Source organism: Petaurus breviceps, unplaced genomic scaffold (assembly GCF_028583685.1).
Source record: "Petaurus breviceps papuanus isolate PSGF00001 unplaced genomic scaffold, PetGlider_PUasm1.0 90654, whole genome shotgun sequence".
Classification (NCBI taxonomy): domain Eukaryota; kingdom Metazoa; phylum Chordata; class Mammalia; order Diprotodontia; family Petauridae; genus Petaurus; species Petaurus breviceps.
The window spans coordinates 4,577,961-4,604,974 of NW_027187301.1; the positions used below are offsets into that span (position 1 = coordinate 4,577,961).

The following is a 27,014-nucleotide window of genomic DNA, read 5'->3' on the forward strand; positions in this document are numbered from 1 at the left end:
GGTTCTAGGGCTGTTCTACAGACAGAGGATAAATTCATGAAGGGACTGGCAATGTATCTTATGGCCTTGCTAAGCCTTGTCTCTCCAGGAACTAAGATTGCTGAGAACTTGCCTCGTGTCAAGATGAAGAAAAGACCTCCATTTGGGTATTAAGTGCTGTGTTTAAACTTGATGTAACTCTGGGGTAGATTCAATTGTGATCCAGGGGTGGGGAACTTTTGACCTTTTTGTGTTCTATGGTTGAGCAAATGAATGTATTTTACTTATGTTTGGAAACTAATCTCCATTTGAGAAGAGGGGCTTTGTGGTGGACTTAATTAAGGTATAGCCTAGGGGTGGAGAAGTATTTAGAACAGAGACTTTGTAATTGATTGAATGATTGGAAGGTCCTGGGGTGGGGTAGTACTTGGAGATTATTTAATCATACTTAGTAAATACTGTATTTTGAATGATGTCATGTTTTGATCTTCTCTGTTCTGGGTTTGTTACTGAATAAAATAGAGAGCACCTATGCTGGTATTTTGAACCTGGGAAGTTGCCTTTGCTTGGTATTACATTACAGCATGCTCCCCCACACTGGTGCTTCTTGGAAGCCCCAGTAGTCTTCAAGGTTCAGTTCAAATGCTATGTCCTCCAAGAAGCTTGTCTTGATTCCCTAGTTGTTAGTGATTATATATATATATATATATATATATATATATATATATATATATATATATATATATATATCTCCTGGGTTGTATCACCAAAGTAGAATCAATATCTGTAGCAGCAAGCACCCCAAGCATCCTCAGGGTTTGCTGCCAATATAGGTTCTTAGATCTGCTTTGTTAAAGAAAAGCAACTCAAAATGGGTTAACAAGCTTACTTTAATCAGTCAGACATATATCGTTTACCTTGTTCAGGGGAAAAGGTCGGCACCCCGAACTTCAAAGTACACAGAATTATCAAGACAGAAACAGATCTACCGTGTTTCCCCGATAATAAGACACTGTCTTATTAATTTTTTTGGAAAGAAAAACACCAGAGGGCTTATTTTCAGGGGAGGGCTTATGTTGTCCTGCCTCAGCTCTCCTCCGCGGCACTGCTCTCAATGGCGCCAGCAAGCAAATCACTGGGGAAGAACAGGATGACGCGCTCACTGCTGCAGCTCTGATTGGATGCAGCTTGGAGCGCAGCGTGCGTTTCACGGCGGGGGGGGGGGATGGTGCATACAGAGGGTACCGTAATGTAGCGTGTAGCGCAGGGGATCACCTTCACTACAGTAGCAATCTCAATAGGGCTTATTTTCGGGGGAGGGCTTATTTTAGAGGAATCTTACACAGTAAGGGGAGGGCTTATTTTCGGGATAGGTCTTATTATCAGGGAAACACAGTAGTAGACAGATTTCAAACTGTCCAACCATTACATCTATACCCAGTCAACATCTGAGTTTCAACATCTGGGTTTTTTCAAAGCGGGGCGGGGGGGGCTCCAGACAACGGCTTCCCAGAATCCATATCAAATCACAGAACACTTCTCAAAGTGAGCCCCCAAAACAAAGCCTCATATCAGGGCTTATATAGCCTTCTCCTGGCTCAGAGAATGTAACAACCTTATTGACCCACTGGCCAATCAAGAAGTATCTACTGAAAAACAAGCCTCCCACCCCAGGCTCCAGGTGCACTTTAGCCTAGGGGCAGGGAAGATCTTTAAAATTTACATTTGCATTACAATATGAAACAACAAGCATTTATTAAGGGTATATTTATTATGTACCAGATACTCTCAAGATGCACTTGAGAGTAGGGGCTAGCCCTCTATTGTTAGATTAGTTGTTTGTTTGTTTTTTATCCCTAGCACCTAGCATAATGCCTGCCATACAGTAAGTACTTAATAAATGCTTACTGATTGTGGAATAATCTCTATTTTATAGATAAAGAAACTGAAACTCAGAGCACTCAAATGGTACTAAATCTGACTGCAGAGTTTATATTGATGTAATTTATATCATCAAAAATTTATATCATTACTTTAATGTTTACAAAAGTTTTCCTTAAAACAGCCTTATGAGGTAGGCAGTATTAGTATTATTAACCTGATTTAAAAATGAGAAAACTGCCACAGAAAGGTTGTGACTTTCTCATGGTCACACAACTAATACATGTCAAAGGTAGGATTTAAAACCCAGGTGTCTTATGAACTTCAGGTCTATTGCTCTTTCTTCATACTATACCATGATAAGCTAGAAGAAATCTTGGATAAGGCACATGTAAGGGAGGGAATTTCTCACACATACACACTACACACACACACACACACACACACACACATACACGCACACTCACATAATACCTCACCTGATAGTCACAGAAGAACCAAGATATAATTACAAGGTATATGGAAGAGTGAAGCAGTTTTCCACAGGCCCACAAGAATGTGTGAATAAGTCCAACTTGGGAGGACATAGGGCATTAGCCATTAGGTGAAGGCAATTGACGTCACACAGGAAAGAGCATGTGATTCAAGGATAGAATGTCATGTCTCCTGGACCATATAAAAACATACAAAAGCAGCAAGACATTCAGTAGTTGATGACCAAAAGCCCAGGAGTGCTTTGTGGAAGAGACTCTTATGGGGAGGGAAGGGGACATTCTCTCCTCTCCAACTCTATCACCAGAACTGAACAAGTAGGAGACAGTGCACCCTATAGAGACAAACACCCAAGGACAGACACAGATAAAATGAAACAGTCACCTGAGGAGGGGGAAAGCTTCAAGGAGCTTTACTCATAGCAGTAGGAAAGAGTGGAGCAGACCCTGGGAGCTCAGTTGAGCTGTCTGTCCAACACAGACCCTACCAAAAGGGGAACTTCATGAGGACTTTACAAAAAGAGAAAGAATTTCCAGGCCATGTATTAGGATAATGTATTCCATGTGTGCCTCACTAACACTATTACAAATCTGAACCTATTTGTCTTATGGATTCTGTGTGTACAGATGGAAGGATGTACCCCAGGTTTTTGGAGAGGACTAGTTTGTACCAAATATTCTTATTATGACATTTTAATAAATGCCTTTACTAAAAAGCTTGTTAATCTACAGGCTGATTGTTAAAAGGAAGCATGAATGGGGGCTCAGGTGCTACAGTCATAAGAGTAGCCACTCACAGGGCTATAAATAGATAAGAGAGCAGTCACCTCTGGGGATTCAACCTGTGAATTTAGGTTCATGTTGAAGAGTAGGCAAAAGTGAGTTCTATCCACAAATCTTGTTAGTGACAGCCAGGACTAGAAGTCAGATCTATCCTCTACTTCCTAAAGCAGCAGTTCTCAGAATGTGGTCTAAGGATCCCTGGGATCTTTGAGACCTTTTTAGGGGATGACCAAGGTCAAAACTATTTTTTGTACTAATACTACAATGCTATTTGTCTATTAAAATACTCCTCCCTTTTCCAACTACATATCTGTATGAGGCCAGATCTTCTCTATAAACTTCAAAAAACAACATATTGCAACAAATCGAATGCAGAAATAGATATAGGAATTCATCTGTCTTCTATTAAGCTGGACTTTAAAGAGATTTACAAAACAAATCTGTAAAACAAGGCCACTACTTACTAATTTTAAAATTCTTTTATATCTGGAAAATAGCATTATTTTTCATAAGAATTTTTAATTATGTTAACTGGTAATGGATTTATTATTGTTATTTTAATGAATTAATGAATACTTTAAAATTTTATCCTTTTCATTTCAAATATGGTAAAGATGTAATTCACATAAACAAAAACTCTTTGGGATCCTCAACAATTGTTAATAGTATAAAGGGGCCTTAAGACCAAAAAGTTGGAGAACCACTCCCCTGAAAGAATCCAAGGTGTGTATTATCCAGGCCTCTTAAGAGTTTCAGCTTGTGACTATTCATCCTCCCTGCTCCTAAAAAGGAAGAGATTCACTAACGTGGGGAGACAAGAGTGTCAGATTGCATGGCTTAAAATAAGGTATTTATATTCACTGCATAGTCTAATTATCCAGGCCAAAAGTATTCTAGAGTGGGCTGTGACTGTGTGTGTAACTGTAGACAGAGACAGTGGTACAAACATCTATTTTTTTTTTCCAGGACAAAACAAGGTAGTATGATTGTGGCTGGGGGCAGGAGACCAAAAATTTTTTCTAAGAAGTAATTGATCACACACACATACACGCGCACACACACACACACACACACACACACACACACACACAGATAAAAATGTGGTGGGATGGAGAGAGCAGGAAGAGGGATATGGTATTAGGCCAAGGGAATCACTAAAACACAATTCTTTAACTGCTCTTTCTAGCAAGCTGCCTATAGCCCTGGGGATATAAAAGTTTGAAATAATATATCTCAGCCCAGAAGTGGGAGGGATAAAGAGTAAGAAAAGAGTGATGGAGGTAAAAAAAAAATGTTTGTTATTCAAAAGTCATCTCCCTTGTTCACTGCCAGAGGCTTCACCAGCTCCAGAAGTGAAACGCATTGGAGGGAAACCCAGCTGTGAGGCTATTAAACCTAATCCTTTGCAAATCCATCACCATGGAAACTGCCCATCACCACTGCTTTTTATCAGCTGGGGTGGCCTAAGAGAATCTCCCTCTGAAGGGGGCTAACCCTAAGGGGTCCATCCCATCCAGTGAGTGTACATTTTTGAGTAGAGGTAAACAACCAAAAAAGGAAACTTCAGAAACACAGTCAATATCCAGGGAAGGTCCCCTCCCAAAAGGAGTCCGAGCCTACAACCAAGTCCCAGAGCAATGGATAACTAGTTGTAGGACCTAGGGAAAGTCACTTCACTCATACCATTGCTGATCACACCTTGCCAACCCCCAACCCTGGCTTAGCCCCACCATCTACTTTCCTCGCATGCTGCCAAATAAAAATGGATAAGCAACAAAACTGTGCTGATTGGGTCCACTACAAATTTATGTTATTTATTCTCAACTGGGCCCTCACCAAAGCAAGACAATCCTTGATTTGCTATCCCACTCTCCACAGAAGCTGCTTCAAACCTTCTCCTCTCTCCTCAAGCCTCCGTGGTGCCCCGCTTCCTCCACTCTCTTATCTGAGGACCTTCTCTTATGTCTCACTGGAAAAAATGGAGACAATTCACCAAAAGCCCCTTCCTTTCCTATTTTCTTAGCAAAGGTACTAGAATAGTTTGCCATTTCCTTCTCCAGTGTATTAGGCAAACAAAGGTTAAGTGACTTGCCCAGAGTCATGTAGCTAGTGAATGTCTGCAGCTGAATTTGAATTCAGGTCTTAGTGTCTCCAGACCCAATGCTCTATCCACTGAGCCATCTAGCTGCTCTCAAGGAAGGCTGGGCCTGGAACATAGAAGGCATTTGATTCTTTTTTTTTTTTTTGCTTTTTGGAAGGGGAAGGCAGGGCAATTGGGGTTAAGTGACTTGCCCAAGGTCACACGACTAGTAAGTGTTAAATGTCTGAGGCTGGATTTGAACTCAGGTCCTCCTGACTCCAGGGCCAGTGCTCTGTTCACTGCGCCACCTAGCCACCCTCATTTAATTCTTCTTAATTAATTCTTGCTAGCTGATTGACTGATTTTAATATCTGAACAGAATGTGAATTTTTTTTTTACTGATCAATAAAATATTATGTATTTTGCCTTTTAGGTTCTTTCCCTCTCTATTTTGAAGATTCATTTTGCTCTTGGTAAGAAAAATGTAATCTAATCCAGTTTTACAGATAAGGAAACTGAGGTCTTGGGAGGTTGACCTATTTGCCCAAGGTCACATAAGTGGTAAGTATAAGAAGAAGGATCTGAACCCAGGTTCTCTAACTCTAAAGTTCACCACAAATCAGAGTCCAAAGGCTCAGGCCATTGTTTTTCCCTGTATTGTTGAAAAAATGCTAACAACACAGATCTCCTCTATACACACACAGATACAGACATACCTGCACACATATGTGTGACCCAGAAGACAACTTTGCTGACTGACGTTCTGAATCAAAGCTTGGAGGCCATGTCATAATGCCTGCTACCCATTTAGACCAGCGCATGGTCTCTTTGACTGAACTTCTGGGTTAGGAGGAAGCTGGAGAAGTGGGAGGCATATCAGCTCTGGGTGAAGAAGACAAATCTTGTCACCCTGACAAGCCCTACATCCAGAGGCTGAGACATGCTGTCTCCTAGAATTGTCGATGTCAAGTGCCTGAAGGAACAGGTGCTCCCATGACCTCCAATCCTTTACTATTCCTTTCTTTCCCCCAGACTGACACCCCTGCCTGTGCTGGCTCCCTCCTCAATCTCAGACCCTTGGAGAACCAGTTCAACTTTACATGATAGAACATAAAATGAATAATAGATAATAGATACAAAATGAATAATATTTCATTAATCAGCAAAATAGACTGTTAAACTATCTCTCCAATCATGTCTTGCCACGCCCCAGCCCTGGAGAAGTCACAAAACCATGCTGATTGGGTCCTCTACAAATTTATGGTCATCTCACATGGGCTCTCACTGCAGCAAGGTAATCTTTCTACTCCTTGATATCCCACTCTCCCCAGTGGCTGAGCCAAAACTTCTCATCTCTCTTCAAGACTCCCATGTTAGCCTCTTTCCCCTTCCTCTCAGCTGAGGATTTTGTCTAGAACTCCACTGGGGGAAAAAAAAATGAGGTTATTCGCTGACAGAGGAGACTACTGAGTGGCTCAGTGTATAGAGCACTGGGACTGGAGGCAGGAGTTCAAATCCAGCCTCAGATCCTCACTGTGTGACCCTGGGCAAGTCACTTAACCCTGTTTGCCTCAGTTTTCTCATCTGTAAAATGAGCTGGATAAGGAAATGGCAAACCACTCTACTATCTTTGCTAAGAAAACCCAAAATGGGATCACAAAGTGTCAGACATGACTGAAATGACCAAACAACAAAAGTGCAACCCCATTATTTTACAGATGAGGACACTGAGAAGTGATGACTTACCCAAGGATGCATAACCTTATTTTTTAATAAGGTTACAATCTTGCCTATTATAATCTTGACCAGTTCTCTCTGACTCCAGCCAGAGTCCTCCTCCTTCCCCAGAGCTAAACGCAGACTGACAGGCCTACATCAGAGGAATAGGAGGCACCTAGGTACTGTAGAAAGAGTGTTGAATGAAAAAGTAAGACAGGGGTGTGCTGCAGCCTGCCCAAACTAGCCCGGTAGAACCAATGGTTAAATTCTGAGCATTTACACTTCAGAAAATGGCAACAGGTTCGAATTAAGGTTTGATTTATTGTTTTGTTGATTGTCTAGACTTAAGAAAGTGACTGAGAAAAATGGGGGAGATGGAAGGGAGGGTCAGAGAGCCAGTTGTTCAACATTTACCAGTACAGCTCTGGAATAGGAGGACCTAGGTTCAAATCTTCCCTCTGATGTTTACTACCTGTGTGAGCCTGGGCAATTCTCAGCTTCTCATCTGTGAGATGAGAGGGATTGACAAGATGACTTCCGGGGTCCGTTTCAGTTCTAAATTTTATGATCCTGTGAATCTGTTCTCCATAAGCCACACACAGATGGACAGACAGACAGTAATTGGAAGGACTTGGATTCAAACCTCAGTCCTTTGACACCTAATCCAGTCCTCTTTCCACTCTTATCACACAGATGTAACGTAAGTTGTTATCAGTGCAAGCAAATACCTTTAAAAGAATATCCTGGATGACTCTATTTGATGGGAATCCCATTTCCCATGAACTGATTTACACCTGCTGACATCCCCAGCCTTCTCTGTTCAGTTATTACCAAGAATAAAAATGTTTAGGCTTGCTGAAAACTAGACACAGAACAACTGAGTAGAGCCAGCTCTCAATTATCTGAGAGCAGAAGTCAGCTGGTTAATGTAAGTTCACAGATATCCTGAAAACCTTTTTCTAGTCAATACTTTTAGCCTGCTCCAATTTACTCTTTCCAGGAAGCTAAAATAACTGGTTCAAGTTTTTCCTGCTTTATTGGCCCCTCAATTGTCAGTTAGAAGGCTAATGAGTTAGAACAATCACATAAGGGAAGCAGGAGGTAGAAGGAATTTTAGAGTGTAAATAATCCATACTCTGATTCATTAGCACTTGGGTGAAATGTGCTTTGTGAAATCTGTGTCCTGTGGTCATTCGGGGTCAGTAGGTTGGTTAAGGAAGCTGCTTCTGCTTGCTTCCCAGGTCGGGGTATCTTCCAAAGCTCCACTGGAGAGTGGATGTTCAACTCCCAACACAGACCAGCATTCTTGGCCCACTCCACCTGGTCCCTAGCTTCCAGCCCTGCCCCCAGAAATGAGCACAGATTCACAGGCCTACACCAGAGCCGTCAAAGGCAGTGTGGTACAGTGGAAAGAGCTGTGATTCTGGAAGCTGAAACTTTAGGTTTAAATCCTTTTGATATTCAGTACTTTCAGACCAGCTAGGTGGCCCAATGGACAAAGTGCTGAGCCTGGAGTCAGGAAAGCTCATCTTTCTGAGTTCAAATCCAGTCTCAGACACTTAGTAGCTTTGTGACTCTGAGCAAGTCACTTAACCCAGTTTGCCTCAGTTTCCTCATCTGAAAAATGAGCTAGAGAGGGAAATGGCAAACTTCTCTAGGATCTTTGCCAAGAAAACCTCAAATGGGATCATGGAGGAGTTGGGACATGACTGAAAAATGACTCAACAACAGTAACCTGTGTCACCTTGGGCAATTAATTTAACTTTCCTGGGTCTATTTCCTCCTTTGTGAAATGAGATGGGGATGGAATAGAAGGCCCCTACAGTGTCTTCTCCCTCTAGATTTATGATCCCATGAATCTGTTCTTCACAGGTCACAAACAGATGGACCACCTGCCCTATGGTTGTCCCAAGGACCATAGAAGAACAAAGAAGATACATGGAAAATTGGGAAAGAGAAGCCCCAGACTTTAAATAGGGGAAGTCCCTCAGTGCTCAAACTAGGAGAATATAACATTACTGAATGCAAAGCACTTCCACTGTAAAACCCAGAGGGCCTAAATCAACAAATCAGCAATGGAGGGGGTCCCAAAGGATTGCATAAGAGAAAGACAAAGAGTGAATGTGAGGTCAGTTGTCCTGGGCATATCTAATAATCAATTAATTAGCAAGCACCTGGTAAATGTCTACTACATATTAGATCCAAAGTATACAAAAACAAAAGTGACACAACATCTGCCCTCAAGAATTATGGAGTCTGAATGCAGATCAAAGCATACCATTTTTTCCTTTTTTTTGTTTTTTTTTCTTCTCATGGTTTTTCCCTTTTGTTATGATTCTTCTTTCACAACATAACTAATATGGGAATATGTTTAATATGATTGTACACGTATAGCTTATATCAGATTGCTTACTATCTTGGGAAGGGGGAAGGGAGGGAGAAAAAAAATTTGGAACTCAGAATCTTATAAAAGTGAATGTTGAAAACTCTTTACATGTAATTGGAAAAAATAAAATACTATTAAGTGGGAAGAAAAAAAAAGAAGCCACTTACATTCAAAATAGCAACATTGTGCAATGATCAACTATGATTGACTTAGTTCTTCTCAATAATACAATGACCCAAGACAATTCCAAAAGACGCATGATGGAAAATGCTATCCGCAGCCAGAGAAAGAACTGATGGAGTCTGAATGCAGATGGAAGCAGACTATTTTCAGTTTCTTTGTTTTTTGGTTATTTTTTTCCTTTTGATCTGTTTCTTCTTTCACAACTGTGACTAATATGGAAATATGTTTTACATGACTACACATGTGTAACCTGTATCAAATTGCTTGCCATCTTGGGGGGGGGCAAGAAAATTTATAACTCACAATTTTCTAAAAAATGAATGTTGAAGATTGTCTTTACATGTAATTAGAAAGAGAAAATACTTTTAAAAAAAAAAGAAGCTTGCATTCTATTAGGGAAGATAGCATGTGCACATACAGGTATATATGAAATAATTACAATGGGGGTGGGGGGAGAAGGAAGCACTAGCTGCTGTGGGAAAGTAGCAAAGGCTTCTGGCAGAATGATCAGTTTCAGATGAGCCTAGAGCAGGGGTTCTGAAGCTTTTTGTGTGTATCTTGGACCTCTTTGGCAGCTATGATCCCTTCTCAGAATCATACTTTCAAACACATAAAAGAAAATTCATAAGATGGTAAAGGAAACCAGTTATATTAAAATAAAGACATATTTTTCCCCATCCAAGTTCACAGACACTGTAAAATCTATGGGAACCCCGGGTTAAGAATTCCTAGTCTAAAAGGAAACTAGGTCTTCTTGGAGGGGAAGGTGAGGAGAAAATAGTTCAAGGGAAGGTGTTGCTTCTTCCTGTGCTATCATTACCTTCCTTGATATTGTCAGCATCACTTGGTGGGTGATTATCCAGTGGGCATGGCTTTCCATGTGGAAGGAAACTCTCTTTTGCCCCCAGGAAGGCTTAACAGCAGGAAGCTCTCCTCAGAGCCATTGTAGGGTGAAGGAGGAATAGGGAAAGTCAAGGAGAGAAAATATGACTATGTTCAGAGTGTCAATCATTGTCCCCCCAGGGTGCTCTTTGACCCACGCCTAGCGCTGAGAGGAAAACAAACATTTCTATGAACCCTGTGAGAACTGGCAAGCTGTAGAGTCACAGGGCATGGGGTTTCTGAGTTAGAGCATGCATTGTGGTTTGGGAGGAATCAGTCTGGCCCCAAGGTAGGAATGTTACTTCACCCAAGAAGAATATTAGAATGTTAGAACCGGAAAGAACTGGAAAGAGATCACTTGATCCACTTCCCCCCACCACCCATTTTACAAATGAGGAAACTGAGACCCAGGGAGTTTAAGTGACCTGCCCAAGATCATACAGCTGATATGCTGAAGAGCCTGGACTAGACCCTAAGTCCCCAGATTCCCAGGTCACATTACAAAGAAATATTTCTTTATATTTTATCAGCGACAAAATAGCCATATAAAATTGCAGCTGGACTAACTTTTTCTGAGCTAAGAAGAATATTTAAGGATTTGCAGCCCCCCATATCATCAATGGATAAGTAATATACTCATTAGAGTAATAATCACTAGTCAACATAAATACATATAGTAGGTGCTTAGTAATGTTTGTTGATCCATTGAATGATAATCATAGCTAACATTTAGGTAGAACTTTAAGATTTATAAAGCAATTGATGTATAATATTTCATTTGATCCATGTAACAGCTCTACAAGTGGGTGTTATTTTCTCCATTTTTCAGGTGAGGAAACTGAGGTACAGAGATGTTAAGTGACTTGCCTGGGGTCACACAGCTAGCAAATGCCTAAGGCAGGATCCAAACTCAAGCCTTCCTAACTCTAAGGCACTCTATCTACTTCACCAAGTTACCTTCATGCATGAAAGTCACCATGTACAACATAACACATAAGGCAGTATGGCCTAATGGATAGAGTGAGAATCTTCTTATAGGTGGTTCCTATACTGACCTTGACATTTCCTCTCTGGGCACCCATGGCCGAGTCCTTTTACCTCTCTGAACCTTAGGCAGCTCTAAGAACCTATGAGTTATAGACTGGTTAAAATCTGCTGGGAGAGGGGCAGTTCCCACACCCACAGAAATCATAGATCCTTGACATATGGACGTACATGTGAATGTTAATAAATCCTAAAAGAATGAGATGATAAAGGATGACGCTGAATCTTGGGAATCAGGCATCTCCACTCAGCTAGATTTACAACCTCTTACATATTTCCCTTGTGAAAGCAGAAGTGAGAACACAGATTTCTAGAAAATGCCTTACAAGTATTCCACAAAAGTCCTTGTCTAGTGCCTTATTATGGCAGGAAGGAGACCCTTGGTGCTCCAAAGCTGAGTCCATGGAACACAATCAATCAATTATTAAGTACTTACTATGTGTCAGGTACTATGCTAAGCTCTGGGATAGCAAAAGAGGCAAATGACAGTCCCTGCCCTCAAGCAGCTTAGAAGCTCTGCTGGGTCCTAACATGAAATCATAGAATAATAGACTTGGAGCTGGAAGGAACCTTAGAAGCCACCAAATTTCATTTTACAAATGAGGAGACTGAGATCCATAAAGGTTAAGTGACTTGACCAGGGTCACTAAATGCTACAAAGTGTTTGAGGTGAGATTCATGTTATTTATAACATTATTATAATATATTTTGATAAATTATTTCTATATTATAATTATATATCATATAATTTATAATTATATAATAATCATTATAGTATATAATAGAACATAGTATTATTATTATCATTTATATGGCACTTTAAGGTTTACAAAGTGCTTTACAAATATTATCTCATTTTGACCTCATATCAAACCTGGGATGTAACTGCTATAATTTCCCTCACTTTACAAATGTGGAAACTGAGTCTGAAAGGTACCTTGTGTGGGGGTCATATAACCAGTAAGTGTCAGATCTTCCTGACTCCAAATCCTGCCCTCTATCCACTGTGCCATATAGATCTATTCACTAGGCCACACTTCTCAAGCTAAGAAAAGTTTTGAGTATGAACCTGGGAACGGACTATATGTCAGTCACCCAAGGCCCAACCATCCAGATCGTTTTTCATGTCTACCACCCCTTTGGCAGTCTGGTGACTCCTTCTCAGAAACATGCTTTTCAATGCATAAAATATATAGGTCTACAAAGGAAATCAATCTATATATGTCATTCTTTCCCATCCAAATTCACCAATCTCTCCTCCCCTTTTCCCCATTGAGAATTCTCTAGAATTCCATGACTGGAAGTCTGGCCTCCAGATGATGTAGTTTTGGGTCCATGTGACTTCATGAAAACTGCCTGTCCACTATGGTGTGGGCAGGGAGTAGGGGGAGAGGTATGCTATCAGCGGAGGAAGTCCCCACACCAATGAAATCAGGGAGGTTTGGCAGGATTGAAAGGGAAAAAGTCTCATGACCCAGGCAGCTCTCTTTACCTGTCACCTCTCGCAGGAAAGAGAAGGAGAGAACATACTCATGACCATACCTGTGGCTGCAGGAAAGAAAACCCCAAATACGGTGAAGAAGGACTCCCCAGGGCTGTAGTCTGGCAGCGTGTTATTTTGTAGCAGTTCTGGTGTGTATCCCACAAAGCCATGGTCTGCAACGGGGAAAGGGAAAGAGAAAGTGGGTCAGATGGTGTTTCCAGCTTATAAGTGAAAATGCCTTTTGTCGTTTGACCTTTCTATGCATCAGTTCTCTCATCTGTCAAATGAGGGGGTTGGGCTGTATAGTTTCTAAAGACTGAAATCTATTACCCTATGATCCTGTAATCCTATGAATTTAGCACTACAAGTACATCAGTCAAAATAATAATAGCTAACATTTCCATAGCTCTTTAGGGTTTACAAAAGGCATTACAAATATTACCTCATTTTTAGTCTCACAACAATCCTTGAAAGAAGGCACTATTATTATCAGCCCCATTTTATAGATGAGGAAACTGAGGAAGATAAAGATCAAGTGACTCACCCAGGGTCATGTAGCTAATAAGTGTCTGGGGCAAATCTGAATTCATGTCTTCATATGTTAACTCAATTGATCAAGAGATCATTTATTCCTTTTCTTGAGCTTAGAATGAGTGTCACTAAGTAATAATGGTATTCAACTTATGATGAGATGTTCTACATGTGAATGCTTATACCATAGGTATTGTTTACTGAATATCTACATAAGTATACATTTACTTTTTTTTTCCTTTTTGGAGGGCAGTTGGGGTTAAATGGCTTGCCCAAGGTCCCACAGCTAGCAAGTGTTAAGTGTCTGAGGCTGCATTTGAACTCAGGTCTTCCTGACTCCAGGGCTGGTGCTCTATTCACTGTATCGCCTAGCCACCCCCACATATACTCTTAAAATAAATAGAATCCTATGAAAATATACGAGGGCAGCTAGATGGCACAGTGGATAGAGTGCCAGGCCTAGAGTCAGAAAGACCTAAGTTCAAATCCAGCCTCAGACATTTACTAGCTGTGTGACTCTGGACAAGTCACTTAGCCCTGTTTGCTTCTGTTTGTTCATCTGTCAAATAAGCTGGAGAAGAATATGGCCAAGAAAACCCCAAACACAGTCACAATGAGATACACTATTGAAAAATGACTGAACAACAATAAAATAGCTGAACTAGTGACTTACTAAACATTATACTTTTTTAAAAAAAATTATTATGAATTAGACAAACATCAATATAAATGCAGAGGGGCAGGTAGGTGGTGCACTGAACAGAGCAATGTCCCTGGAGTCAGGAAGACCTGAGTTCAAATGCAGCCTCAGACACTTAAAACTTGCTAGCCGTGTGATCTTGGGCAAGTCACTTAACCCCAACTGCCCTGCCCTCCCCGTCGCCCCCAATATATATATATATATATATAAACATAGAACAGGAATGGAAGATTATATATGAAACCACGAATCTATTATTTGCTGCTTATTTTTTAAAGCACATATTAACTACAGGAGTGGTAGTAACACTGTCCTGCTTGTCTGAACTTCTTTCCCCTGTCTTTTGTCATACTTAATATGGCTAAATTTAACACAGGTACCTACATAGCAAGTTTTCAAAGAAAGCAAACAGGAAAAACTAAAAACAGAAGACTTATTCAAGGTTCTCTGACTTTACATCCTTTCTTAAAGATCCACTGAAAAGTGAGTCTGGAGCCAATAGCCCTCATAATTCCACTTCCAGTAGCATGTGTTACAGTATCTATAGTCAGAAGGCTTGCAGTTAGATCTGGGGATCAAGGAACTACCACCTGTTCTGTCTTCTACTTCTAGGTACCCTTTCAATGTGCACTTGGGAATTCTCTCATTAATCCTTGTTACTGTTCAGTCATGTTGGACTCTTCTTGATCCCACATGGAGTTTTCTTGGCAGAGATATGCCATTTTCTTCTTCAGGTTACTTTACAGAGGAGGAAACTGAGGCAAACAGGATTAAGTGACTTGCCCAGGGTCACACTGCTATTAAATGTCTAAGGCTGGATTTGAACTCAGGTCTTCCTGACTCTTGGATAGGCATTCTATTCACTACACCATCTAGCTATCCTAGTTAATACTTAAATATCACTAATTATAAACTGATCCAAACCTAATCTTATTCACAGAATGAACTTGGCTAATGGGTTTTTTTGGTTTGTTGTCACTAAAGAATAATACAAGAATAAATAAATTTGTACTGATATTTTTTGTTTTTATATTATTTTAACCTCTCTGAGTTTCCCTTCTCCTCTCCTCTCCTAAAGAAACATTCTATCAGGTGGTATTAGAGAAAGCTAGGAAGATTTATATGAATTGACACAGACTGAAATCAGCAGAACAGAAGAACAAGTTACACAATGTAACAGCATCATCAAATGACAAACACCTTTGAAAGACTTAAGAACTCCATCCATAACTCCAGAGAACCATTGATGAAATGTGCTGCTCACCTCCTGACTGAGGCAATAGACTCAGGGTTCAGAATGAGTTTTACTTTTGGACATGGCCAATGTGGGAATTTGTTTTGCTTTGCTATGCATGATTGATTTGCACTTCCCCTCAGTAGTTTGATGGGATGGAGAGACTTTTTTTATTTAAAAAGATATGTGTATATTTATGTGCACATATATACATGTGTATGTGACAGACACAGAGTGAGAGCACACAAGACATGTACTTTTGGACATGGCCAGTGACTATGCATATTTTTACAAGGTTTTGTCTCTCCCTCCAACTCCCCTAAATCCATGGTGGGGAGAGAAGGAAGAGAATATAAAATGTGTGGTAGTTGAATGGAAAAGTAAAATAAAAACAACATTTAAAAAACTTATTGTGAATTCATTTCCAAGTTGTGTAAAATAAGATTGTAATAAAGAGGACACATTGCCTATTTAAAAAAAATCCTATATATCATAAATTTTTCAAAGAAAAATCACCAAAATCAATCAATACATCCAAAGTCTGAAAATATCTGCATTGTTCCATATCCCTGGACCTCTCTACCCTCTGCAGAAGAGTGAGGGAGGGATATATTCATTATTCCTCTTTGGAACCATGTTTTCTATTTGTAATTCTGCATTGTTCACTTTCATCTTTGTCTGTGTGTGGTTATTGTCCTTTCCATTTACTGTACTGCAGTAACTGAGTACAAGGTTTTCTTGGTTCCACTTACTTTACTCTGCACCAGTTCATGTAAGGCTTTCCATGTTTCTCTATATTCATCACAATCACCATGTCTGACTGGATGGCAATATTCCATTACTTTCATGTACCGCAATCTGGAACAGCAGATCTAAGAAAGAAGAAGTATAGCCTAGCTCCTTCAACCCAACCATTCTATAACTAGAAAATGTACCAAACCAAGTCCTGGTAAGGAAATCCAAGAGAAAAAAAAATCACAGTAGTCATTTTCCAGCCCAGGTTGACACAAGGAGACAGAGAGATTTGTGGATGCCTGGGCAAAGTGTGAGCATTGCAGTGAATAACATTGCTCCTGGCCAGAAGCATGCCTTATGTAACCTTCTATTGCCAAGGGACTTCAAGAGGGATAAGGCTGTGCCCAAGGGCAAGAAGAGGCACAAGACTCATACCGAGACACTGAAATCTTGCAAAGTATACAAGACACCTTGTCACTCACTCCTCACAGATCCAGAGTATGATGGGGTGGGGACCTGTCCCCAGGGGTGCTGTTCAGGGATAAGCAGCAGTAGAGAGACCTGGGCTGTGTACTGAACAAAGGGGAAGCTCAGAAGCAAACAGGAGCCGTGTGGTTCTAACCTCAGGAGTAGAGTGAGGTCTTAAATCCAGCCTCCAGCCCAATCTGAAGCCTGCAGTGGGATAACCAGGGCAGGAATACAAGACCAAAGGGGAACCTAGAGCTTTGTCACTCTGAACTTTCAGTGTTCTAGCTTGACTGACAGTGGCTGATTCTGGCAGCAGTCTCCTAGAACTTGCAACCAGGGACAAGTTTACAGGAATATTGCTCAGACCCAAACCCAGGTCAGGAACTCCCTGGACTCATAGTAGGAGGGCAATGATCAAAATTTTCCCCAGATGATACTATTTTGGGAGCACTGAAAGCTTGCAGGTTCCCAGCCTAAGTTATTTCCTAAGATCTTGTAATAACATAATACTCAGTATCCCAAGAAAGAAAGAGAAGGACCCAAGAGGATAAAAGTTCAGCTTAGACATCCCCCCAGAAGTATTTAGAGCCTATCCCTAACACAAAGTTCAAAGTCAAGAAGTAGGCTGAAAGAATAAGAAAACAAACAAACAAAATTCCACCATAAAGAGCTATCATAGAGCCCCCAGGAGATGCCCAAGACACAGACCCAGAAGAAAATGATTCCAAAACATCTTTAATAAATCCTCAAAGGAAAAGATAGCTTGGACACAAGTCCAAACAGAATTCCTGGAAGAAACAATGCAATATTTTTTTAAGAGCTAAAAAATGATGTTTAAAGCTAAGTGAGAGCTCTAGAGGGAAAAATGGGGGGGGGGGAGGAGTGAGACACACACACACACACACATACAAGAATTGGAAAGGGAAATAACAATTTGTCACAAGAGGTACAAAACCTTGCCCAAGCAACAAACTCCATGAAAATTAGAATGGACCGAGTAGAAGCCCAATGACTGAATGAAACAACAAGAAATGTTTAAAACAAAGTAAAGACTGAGAAAAATTAGAAAACATAAGGCATCTCATAGCAAAAAGGCAAAGTAGAAATATAAAGACTACATCAGTTACCTCATGAAAAAGAAAAATGAATATTATAACCAAAACCCAAAGCTTATAGGTCAAGGAAAAAATATTACAAGCAACCAAAAAGAATTCAAGTGTTAAAGAACAATAGTCAGGACCACACAAAGTTTAGCTGCCACCACTATAAAGAAACCTTACACTGTATTATAGAGGGTAAAAGATCTAGGTTTACAACCAAGAATAACTTACTTAGTAAAACTGACTATAATATTACAGGGGAAACACATATCACAACTTATTTAGCCATTCCCCCAATCAATGATTATCTACTTTCCAGTTCTTTGCTATTACAAAAAGTTCTCCTATAAATATTTTGGTGTATATGGGGACTTTCATCTTATCAGTGACTTCCTTGGGGTATATGCCTAGAAATAGAATCTCTGGGACAGAGGTATGGATATTTTAGTCACTTTATTTGAAAAATGGCTGTATTGACTTACAGCTCCATCAACAATATACTAGTGTCCCTATTTTCCCACAAATCCTCCAACACTATTGTAATCTTTTATCATTTTGCCAATTTGCTGGGTATGAAGTGAAACCTCGGGGTTGCTTTGATTTACATTTCATATATATACATATATATGTATGTATATATACACAAATAATTTAAATTAGGAGCAATCTTTCATAAGGTTTAAGAGTTTTCAACTCTTTTAAGAATTGTTCATATCAGTCAATCCCAAAAGACCCATGATGGAGAGAAATATGTGCATCCAGAGAAGGAACTAGAAAGAACTGAGTTTATATCCAGGTGGAAGCAAAATACCTGATCTTTTTCCTTCTCTTGTTTGGTTTTATGTCCTCTTTACCATTTTTCATTCCATCTGATACAATCCGTCTTTATAACATGACTAATGCATAATGTGAAAGTATTTACAGATCCTATACCTGACTATATGCCGCCATGGCAGGGAGGGGAGGGAGGGGGACAAAATGTGAAACTAGAGGAATTGTGGAATTGAATCCTGTAAACTAAAAGGAAACAAACAAATTAATTGAAAATTTAAAAAATTTTTTAAAAAAGAATTTTTCATATCTGTTGGGGAATGGTTTTTTGGTGGTGGTGTTGGTGATGGTATGTGTGTGTGTGGTATATATAATATATACATGTGTATATATGATACCAAACTTATCTGAAAAAATTGATAAAAGATTTTCTTCCCATTTGACTGCTTCCCTTCTTAACCTAAATGTATTGATTTTGCTTATGTAGTTTTCAGTTTTGTTAATCAAAATTATATAGTTTATCTTTTACAATTAACTATCCTTTGCTTGGTTGAGAATCCATCTCCTCTCCCTAGCTATGAGACATCTATGATCTGTTTCTCTTCTAATTTTTTTAATAATATGATCTTCAATATTAAGATTTAAAATTGATTTTGAAATATGTTTCAGGATGTTGGTCAAAGCTTAATCCTTGCCAGTCTGCTTTTCAGTTTTCCCAGAAGTTCTTATTAGGGAAGGCTTTCCTAAGTAAATTTAGACTTTGGAGTTTATCAAACCCTGAGCTAGTGAGATCCACTGTTTCTCATTCTCCCTTTAGAGTTTCTTTCTAACATACCCTGAATTCCTATTTTAAACGCAGACCCCTCCTAGGCTGGTTGCACTGTGGAACATCAGACCTGGTTTCCATCACAAAGTCTCTGAGAGAGGCTTTCCTTAACTTACCCTGGCTTTCATCCTTTGATACACTAGTAGGAGTATCCTTCCCTGACTGCTCCCAGCAGAGGAAATATTCATTATTCCCATTTTTACTCCCTCCCCCAACCTTGCTTCTTTCCTTGCCCACAGAGCAAAAACTGGAAGCGAATCTGGGCACCCCCACGCCGCCCAGGGCCTCTGATCTCCTGTTTGATCTTCTCCAAATTCGAAGGGAGTAATTTTCCACTTTCTCTTAAAGAGCAGAGGAATTCGGCTACTCACTCAAGTGTCTCCTCTTAGCGCTGCCTAGCAACAGGTGCAGCCCCTTTTCATAGCTCACCTTGCCTCGCTCCACACTGCTATAGTAACCATTCTTTACAACTGCTAAGAACTTCTGTCCCAACCAGAGAAAACAAAGCATTCTGACCCGAAGGAAGACTCCTCAAGGTTTTTAAATAGGCTTAAACTGAGGAGCCTGCTGCTGTCTCATCAAAGGAGCTCGTTTGTACTGCATGTTTCTATGGCCATGAGCTAGGAGAGTTTTGAAATGTCAGGTGCCCTTGGCCAACAAACACCCCATAGGCTGTGTTATGAGGCTCCTGCTTGGGAATCATCCCTGGGAATAGGGGACTTGTTTCTGTTTTTCTTTTCCTAGTCTCATGGTCACCCCTGTATTCCCAGCCCCCAGCTCTTCTCGGCTCTCACTCATCCCACTCTGTCCAATCATTTGCTAAGTACTACCAATTCTCTCTTCAGCATCTCTGTCACCCACCTTCTTCTCTCCACACACATTGTAGGAGCTTAATAAATGCTTGTTGAAAGGGGTGGCTAGGTGGCACAGTGAATAGAGCACCGGCCCTGGAGTCAGGAAGACCAGAGTTAAAATCCGGCCTCAGCCACTTAACACAAAAATTAGCCATGTGACCTTGGGCAAGTCACTTAATCCCAATTGCCCTGCCTTCCCCCCTCCAAAAAGCAATGGATCAATAAATGCTTGTTGTCTTAACTAGACTCACCAAAAAGCAACCCTTGTGAAATAATATTGCTTGCATGGGAGCTTGAGGTCTGAGCAAAGCCTCCTTGATGTATCTTGCAGCTATAAGGTTGAACTCCAGGGCCAGGGAGTTCAAATTTGATCGTAGACATTTATTAGCTGTGTAACTCTGGGGAAGTCGTTTTGCTTCAGTTTCCTCAATTGTAAAATGGAGATAGTAACGGCATCTGCCTTGCTGGGTTGTTGTGAGACTCAAATGAGGTAATATTTACAAAGGTTCTTGGCATGCAGTAGGTACTATATAAATGCTTTCTCGGGAATTTTTGCTTCATAGAAAAAATTAATAAAAGGCAATGGAGTCTAGCCCTCCCCAAGCAGAGGGCGGGATTTGGAATCTGTGGATATCTCTCTTTGGCTTCCACATTTTTCCAGGTGCATTAAATCTCAAGCACAGTGCTCACATTTTGATTAACTTTTTTTCTGCAGAGATCATCTTTCCCTCAATTAAATCTGTGGGGGAGGGAGGAGCCCAACCCCACACATAAAAGAGTGAATTCTAGTTTCTCCGCTGGCTGACCTCACTGACCAATATTATTGAAGGGAAAAACCGCTCCAGCCAGCTTCTATTACTGCCCTGGACATGAGCTCAACCAAGCCAGACTGACTCAGCTCCCGCCCAGATTTACATTTGTAGAGGGCTTTAGGCTTTACAGAATCCTTTTTTCATAACAACCCCGTGAGTTAGTAAGCGTCAGAGCTTGGATTTGAACTCAAGCTTCCTGACCCAAGACTCTTTCCATCCTGAATAATGATGACAAAACTGGGGAGGATCAGAAAGACAGGGAAAGGGAAGCTGGGGAATGGACAAGGGCCCCTAACCCAGGAGCTGATGAGCAACACATATATTGCTGTGGCTTTTCTTTTTAATTCAATTTTGTTTTATTTTCAGTTCCAAACTGTCTCTCTCCCACCCCTCTCCTCCCCACCACCCATTGAGAAGGCAAGAAAAATAAAACCCATTACAAATATGCATAGACATGCAAAACAAATTTCCACATTAGCCATGTTCCAAGGGGAAAAAAAGGCAAGACAAAGCAAGAAAAGAAAACATGCATCAGTCTGCACTCTGAGTCTATCATTCCTCTTTGGGCAGGAGGACAGCAGCTTTCATCATGACTCTTCTAGGACTGATGACCTCTTGACCTTCTATGACAATGTCCAGGTATATGGGAAGGAGTTACAAACAGGAGTACTGTCTGATAGAGTGACTATGTGATTGAACAACAGAAATGCTTCAAGCCAATCACTGAGTCACTAGAATGATGGGAAGATTTAAATGGCCACTTTTTCCCACCCTTTCCCATCTTGGGTGTTCATGACTTCATCTCATGAGTCACAGAAGGAGAACCACGGGACCTCAAAGTTGGAAGGCAGGCGCCACAGAGGTCATACGACTCAAAACCGTACCTGGCCAACTCCCTTCAGGAAAACCACCAACAATTCATCCTTTGCTTGAAGACCTCAAAGAGAGCTGAGATTTGGGGGCAGGGATGGTGGGGACACACTCTCTCCAGAGGCAGCCCATTCTACTCAATTGTTCTTCAGTCATTTTCAGTGACCTTATTTGGGGTTTTCTTATCAAAGACACTGGAGTGGTTTGCCATTTCCTTCTCCAGTTCATTTTACAGATGAGGAAACTGAGGCAAACTGGGTTAAGTGACTTGCCCAGGATCACACAGCTAGTAAGTGTCTGTAGCCAGATTTGAACTCAGGAAGATGAGTCTTCCTGACTCTAGGCCCAGCCCTCTGTGCCCTTCACCATCTGGCTGTCCCATTCTACTCAGAGACAGCTTTAATTATGGGGAAGCTTTTCCTCATCCTGAAATCAGCCTTTCTGTGACTGCCCTCTTTGCTCCATCCTCTTTGTGTGGATCAAGTCTAATGACAGAATCATTGGCTTACCTACCAATCTAGAGCTGGAGGGACCTGAGGTCATCTAGTCCAACCCCCTTATTTTACAAAATAGGAAACAGAGGTCCAGAGATGTCCTTACTGCCTATCAGGCAGGTAGTAAGCAAAATTTGAACCCAAGTCCTCCAATTCCAGAAGCAAGGCCTGTCTCTCTTCCATAGAGCAGCATTTTTGAAAGAAATAATAATAATAACAACAACACTAATAGCAAGCTAACATTCACATACAACATTTACAACATGCCAGGAACTGTGCTAAGTTCTTTACAATTATTATCTCATTTAATCCTCACAACAACACTGTGGCAGAGGCACTGCTATTATCTCCATTTCACAGATGAGGAAACTGAGGCAAACAGGGGTGAAGTCACACTTGCCCAGAGTCACACTGCTAGTAAGCACTTGAAGCTAGATTCGAACTCCTGACTGCAGGCCTGGCACTCTAACCACTGCACCACCTAGCTGCCAGTGTGAAAAGATGGTTATCATATTCATCCCAGCTCTAAGTCTTTCTCATCCTAATCAAGAGGCTGAAGGGGCATGGCATTACCCATTACCTCAGTTTCCTCTAATCAGCTGGGGCAGGTTGTTCTCTGTAGAACACTGCCTTCTTGGGAATTCTTCCCAACAGGCTAGGCCACAGGCAGGGTCCCTTCTGTCCTTCTTTCCTCCCAGTTTCCTTTGAGAGAGAATCATTGAGCCCAGGGTTGGCATCCTATGACCCCAGAGCTAAACCCATCCTGGAGCCTGTTTTTGTACAGTCTCAGAGAGGTAAGAATATTTTGGAGCTTCTCCCTCCCCACACTTTTAAGGTCAATAAAACTTTATTTTAGTGTTTTAAAACATTCTTAACTCATGAGTCTGTACAAACACAGGCAGCTGGCAGAATCTGGGCCCTGGACCCTGAGAGTCAAAGAGCGTTTCCCAAGCATTTACTGTGGGCCAGGCTCCATGCTAAATGAATGCTGGCTCACCTACATGCTCCACAGGTGACTAGGGACAAGTCCTTTCAATTTCTGATAGTCCTAATAGCGTCCTCATTAGCTCCCTTCCAGGGTTATTGGGAGGGTCAAGGATGGGAGGCCCTTTTGTAATTATATAAAAGCAAATTATTGTTGATCGGTGACTGAGAGAGGGTCATATTTGCTAGAGTCAGTTGTGAAAGCCTAGAAATGTCATGCTTGTTCCAGGCTGGGTGACACAGTGGAAGGTGCCCTTGAACTTGGAAATCAGAGGAAGTCGGACCTTGAGCCCCCCTTCTTCTGATTTGCCCTGAGGGCAAATCTCTCCCCTTCTCAGAGACAAAACTTGGTCTGCCTATTAAATTAGGAGCATCAGGCTTCATGCCCTACTTCATAGAGATGTTTTTGTTTTGTTTTGGTGGAGAAAGCTCTTTGTCACCCTTCTGACTCCATAAAGAAAGCCCCTGGGGTGTCTGGGTGGCTCAATGAATAGAGCACCTGCCCTGGAGTCAGGAGGACCTGAGTTCAAATTAGGCCTCAGACACTTAACACAAAAACTAGCTGTGTGACCTTGGGCAAGTCACTTAGCCCCAATTGCCCTCCAAAAAGCAAAAAAAAAAAGCCCCACATCATGGTTAGGATTATTTGCTTCGTTATATTGTCACTTGGCAGGACTGTGAATTATTCTAAAACGTTTCTGCTTTCCTTCTTACTGTTTTTTTTTTAATTAAATTTATTTATTTTTAGTTTTCAGTATTTACTTTTTTAAGATTTTGAGTTTTAAATTTTCTCTCCCTCCCTCCTTCATCTCTCCCCTCCCCAAAATGGTGTGCAATTTGATTTAGGCTCTACATGTATAAACATATCAAACATATTTCCATATTAGTTCCATGTTCAAAGAATCCCATTGTACTTCACTGGCCATTTGGGACAGAGTTTGGTGAATAATAATCTACCACAGAAAGACAGAGGAAACACAGACACGATCAGGTCCAATGCCTTTGCTTCTCACCCAAATGACATTTTGGTTCCTGTCTCATGACCTCCATTAAGGATTTTGTGTAATAGCTATTTATGTTGTTGTTTAAATCGGATACTGGACTGTAAGCTCCTTGAGGACAGGAACCTTTGTCTTCTTTAAGTTTTATTTCCACCACCTAGAACAATGCTCTATAGATGAGCTATAGGCAGCTATGTGATGGAATGGGCTAGCCTTAGGGTCAGGAACAGAATTCAAATCCTGCCTCAGATACTAGCTCTGTGACACTGGGCAAGTCACTTACCCTCTTCTCTCAGACTCCTAAAATGGGACTAATAATAGCACTTCCTTCACAGGGCTGTTTGTGAGGATCAAGTCAGACTTAATGCTAGCTCTTATGACTATTTCATGTCCACTTCTTCATGGCCCAATTTGGGGTTTTCTTGGCAAAGGCACTGCCATGGTTTGCCATTTCCTTTTCCATCTCATTTCACAGAGAAGGAAACTGAGGCAAACAGGGTTGAGTGACTTGGTGAGGGTCACATGGCCAGTAAGTGTATGAAGCCAGATTTGAACTCGGGAAGATCAGTCTTCCTGACTTTGAGCCTGGTACTCTATCTACCCTGTTAACATTATAGTAGATGCTTGATACATGTTGGTTATACTGGATTGCATTGAAAAGAACCAGAACTCACCTGCTTGGCTGAATGATGGGGATAAATAGAATTTCCTGTATCCTAGGGTTGTGAAGAGAGAGGCATTACATTCGAACCCTACCTTAGCTCCTGACTAGCTGTGTGAACTTGGGAAGACCACCCTTCATTCTCTGAGCCTCCATTTCCACACCTGTAAAAATGGAGTTAGCTAGTCCATTCCTGCCCTAAATCTGTAGTCCTATAAAATTAAAATCTTTCTCAGAGTCTACAGAATTTACATTTAAGGTGGTCATATGATTTTGCAACTCAAGACCCCAAAAACAAACAAACAAAAACCTTCTTGTACTGTTGGAGCTTTAGGATTTAGATGCACAGAAATATGCAATATACAAAAAAGACCAAGAGAGATAAAAATGGGCAATTATAAAGACAGACCGAGGAGAGAAAATTTTGAGCTTGACTGTGTTGGGGTTCCCTCCCACTTAGGACTTCATGAACTGTGAGCTGTCTGGGCCTCTCAGATGCTGCCAGTACACTGTGGTTACATGGGGTCAACTCTCAAGGGCTGGGAAGCTGAACCCCACCCTCCTGTGACTTCAGCCAAATGCAACAGGGTCTGTGCTCCAGCCAAAGCCAAGACCATCCTGCAGCAGGAGAATGAAACCATCCTAACAAGAGACCTTCCAAACCATTCCCCAGCGACTTCCAGAGAACCAGCAACTGAAAACGAAGGTCAGCCTTGGCAGCTACATACAGCCTTGGCAGCTACAGCGTTGGCCACAAGCACTCTTCTCTGGCTTATTTAGGCTGGAAAGCCCCCTGAAGCCTATACAAAGTAGATGTTCCAAGGCTTTTGTGTATAACTTAGGTTTCAGCCCCCCAGAGCTGGGGTGGAGTTGGTATGGCTGAACCACATCTGTCTCTTCCTCAACTTCCCTCCCTTCTCCACACACTTCCAAAACATCCCCTTCGGGGTCACCCTCCTCCCTTCTTAAGTTGGAAAGCCTGCCTTTTCCTGGGAACAGAGGGTCGGACAATGGGAGAGGCTAGCCCCGCCAGGAATAGAAAGAGGGGAGGAAGGGCCTGGGAGAGAGGAAGGGAGGGAGAGGAGGAGAGAAGGCTTCCTGGACCCCAGGGGAAGTGGGGCAAGGAGGGGTGGGGCTTCAGAGATCACAGGAAGAGTAACTATGGAAGGAAGAGGAAAGGAGAGGCTGGGAGCAAAGTGATTCTGGGAAGCCACACACACACACACACACACACACACACACACACACACACTTCACACTGAGGGGTCATGTAAGAAAGTGAAAGGACATTGTCAGAGACAAGGGATTCCAGTAAAGGAGTAAGTAGAGAACTGGAGGTTCTTGGGGGGGAACAATGTTCTGCCAACACATCAGCTGTATGGCCTTGGCTAAGTCACTTGCCATCTCTGTGAGTTGGGGAGAAGGGGGAAAAGGCAGGGGTTAGACTAGAGAGACCAGCTCTAACATTCCACATTGTGAATTTTACCATCCCATGGGGCAGGGACCTCTAGGTAAACCACAAGAAAAGGAAGATGAGAAGAGGGTGGAGGTAGGGGCTGCAGAGGACATGTAGCTAGATGAAGGGTATGGGTGTGAATAGAGAGTGAGGGGCCATGCCACAGAGGGGAGAATAAGAAGATCCCAAACCAACAGAAGATTCTATCGGAACATTATAGACCTAGAAACTGAAGGAGAATTAGACATCATCTCATCCAACTGTCTCATTTTACAGATGAGGAAACTGAGACCCAGACTAGTCAAGCAACTTGCCCAAGGTCCCATAAATAGTTAGTAGCACATGGAATACTACTGTGCTGTAAGAAATGGGGGCAGCTAGGTGGCACAAGGGAATGGAGTGCCGACCCTGGAGTCAGGAGGACCTGAGTTCAAATCTGGCCTCAGACACTTAACACACAGACAAAAAAAAAACTAGCTGTGAGACCTTGGGCAAGTCTTTTAACCCCAACTGCCCTACCTTCCCCCCTCCAAAAAGCAAAAGAAAGAAAGAGAAAGAGAGAGAGAGAGAGAGAGAGAGAGAGAGAGAGAGAGAGAGAGAGAGAGA

At 41.5% G+C, this 27,014-nt stretch overlaps 1 protein-coding gene across 1 annotated transcript in view; it reads right to left on the reverse strand.

Moving 5' to 3' along the window:
* Positions 1-27,014, reverse strand: part of SLC12A8 (solute carrier family 12 member 8) — a 185,417-nt gene that overhangs the window by 68,465 nt on the left and 89,938 nt on the right. The window contains exon 5 of the mRNA XM_069064973.1: positions 12,971-13,084. Within this exon, the coding sequence (XP_068921074.1) occupies positions 12,971-13,084 (114 nt within the window). The remainder of the gene's footprint in view (positions 1-12,970; positions 13,085-27,014) is intronic.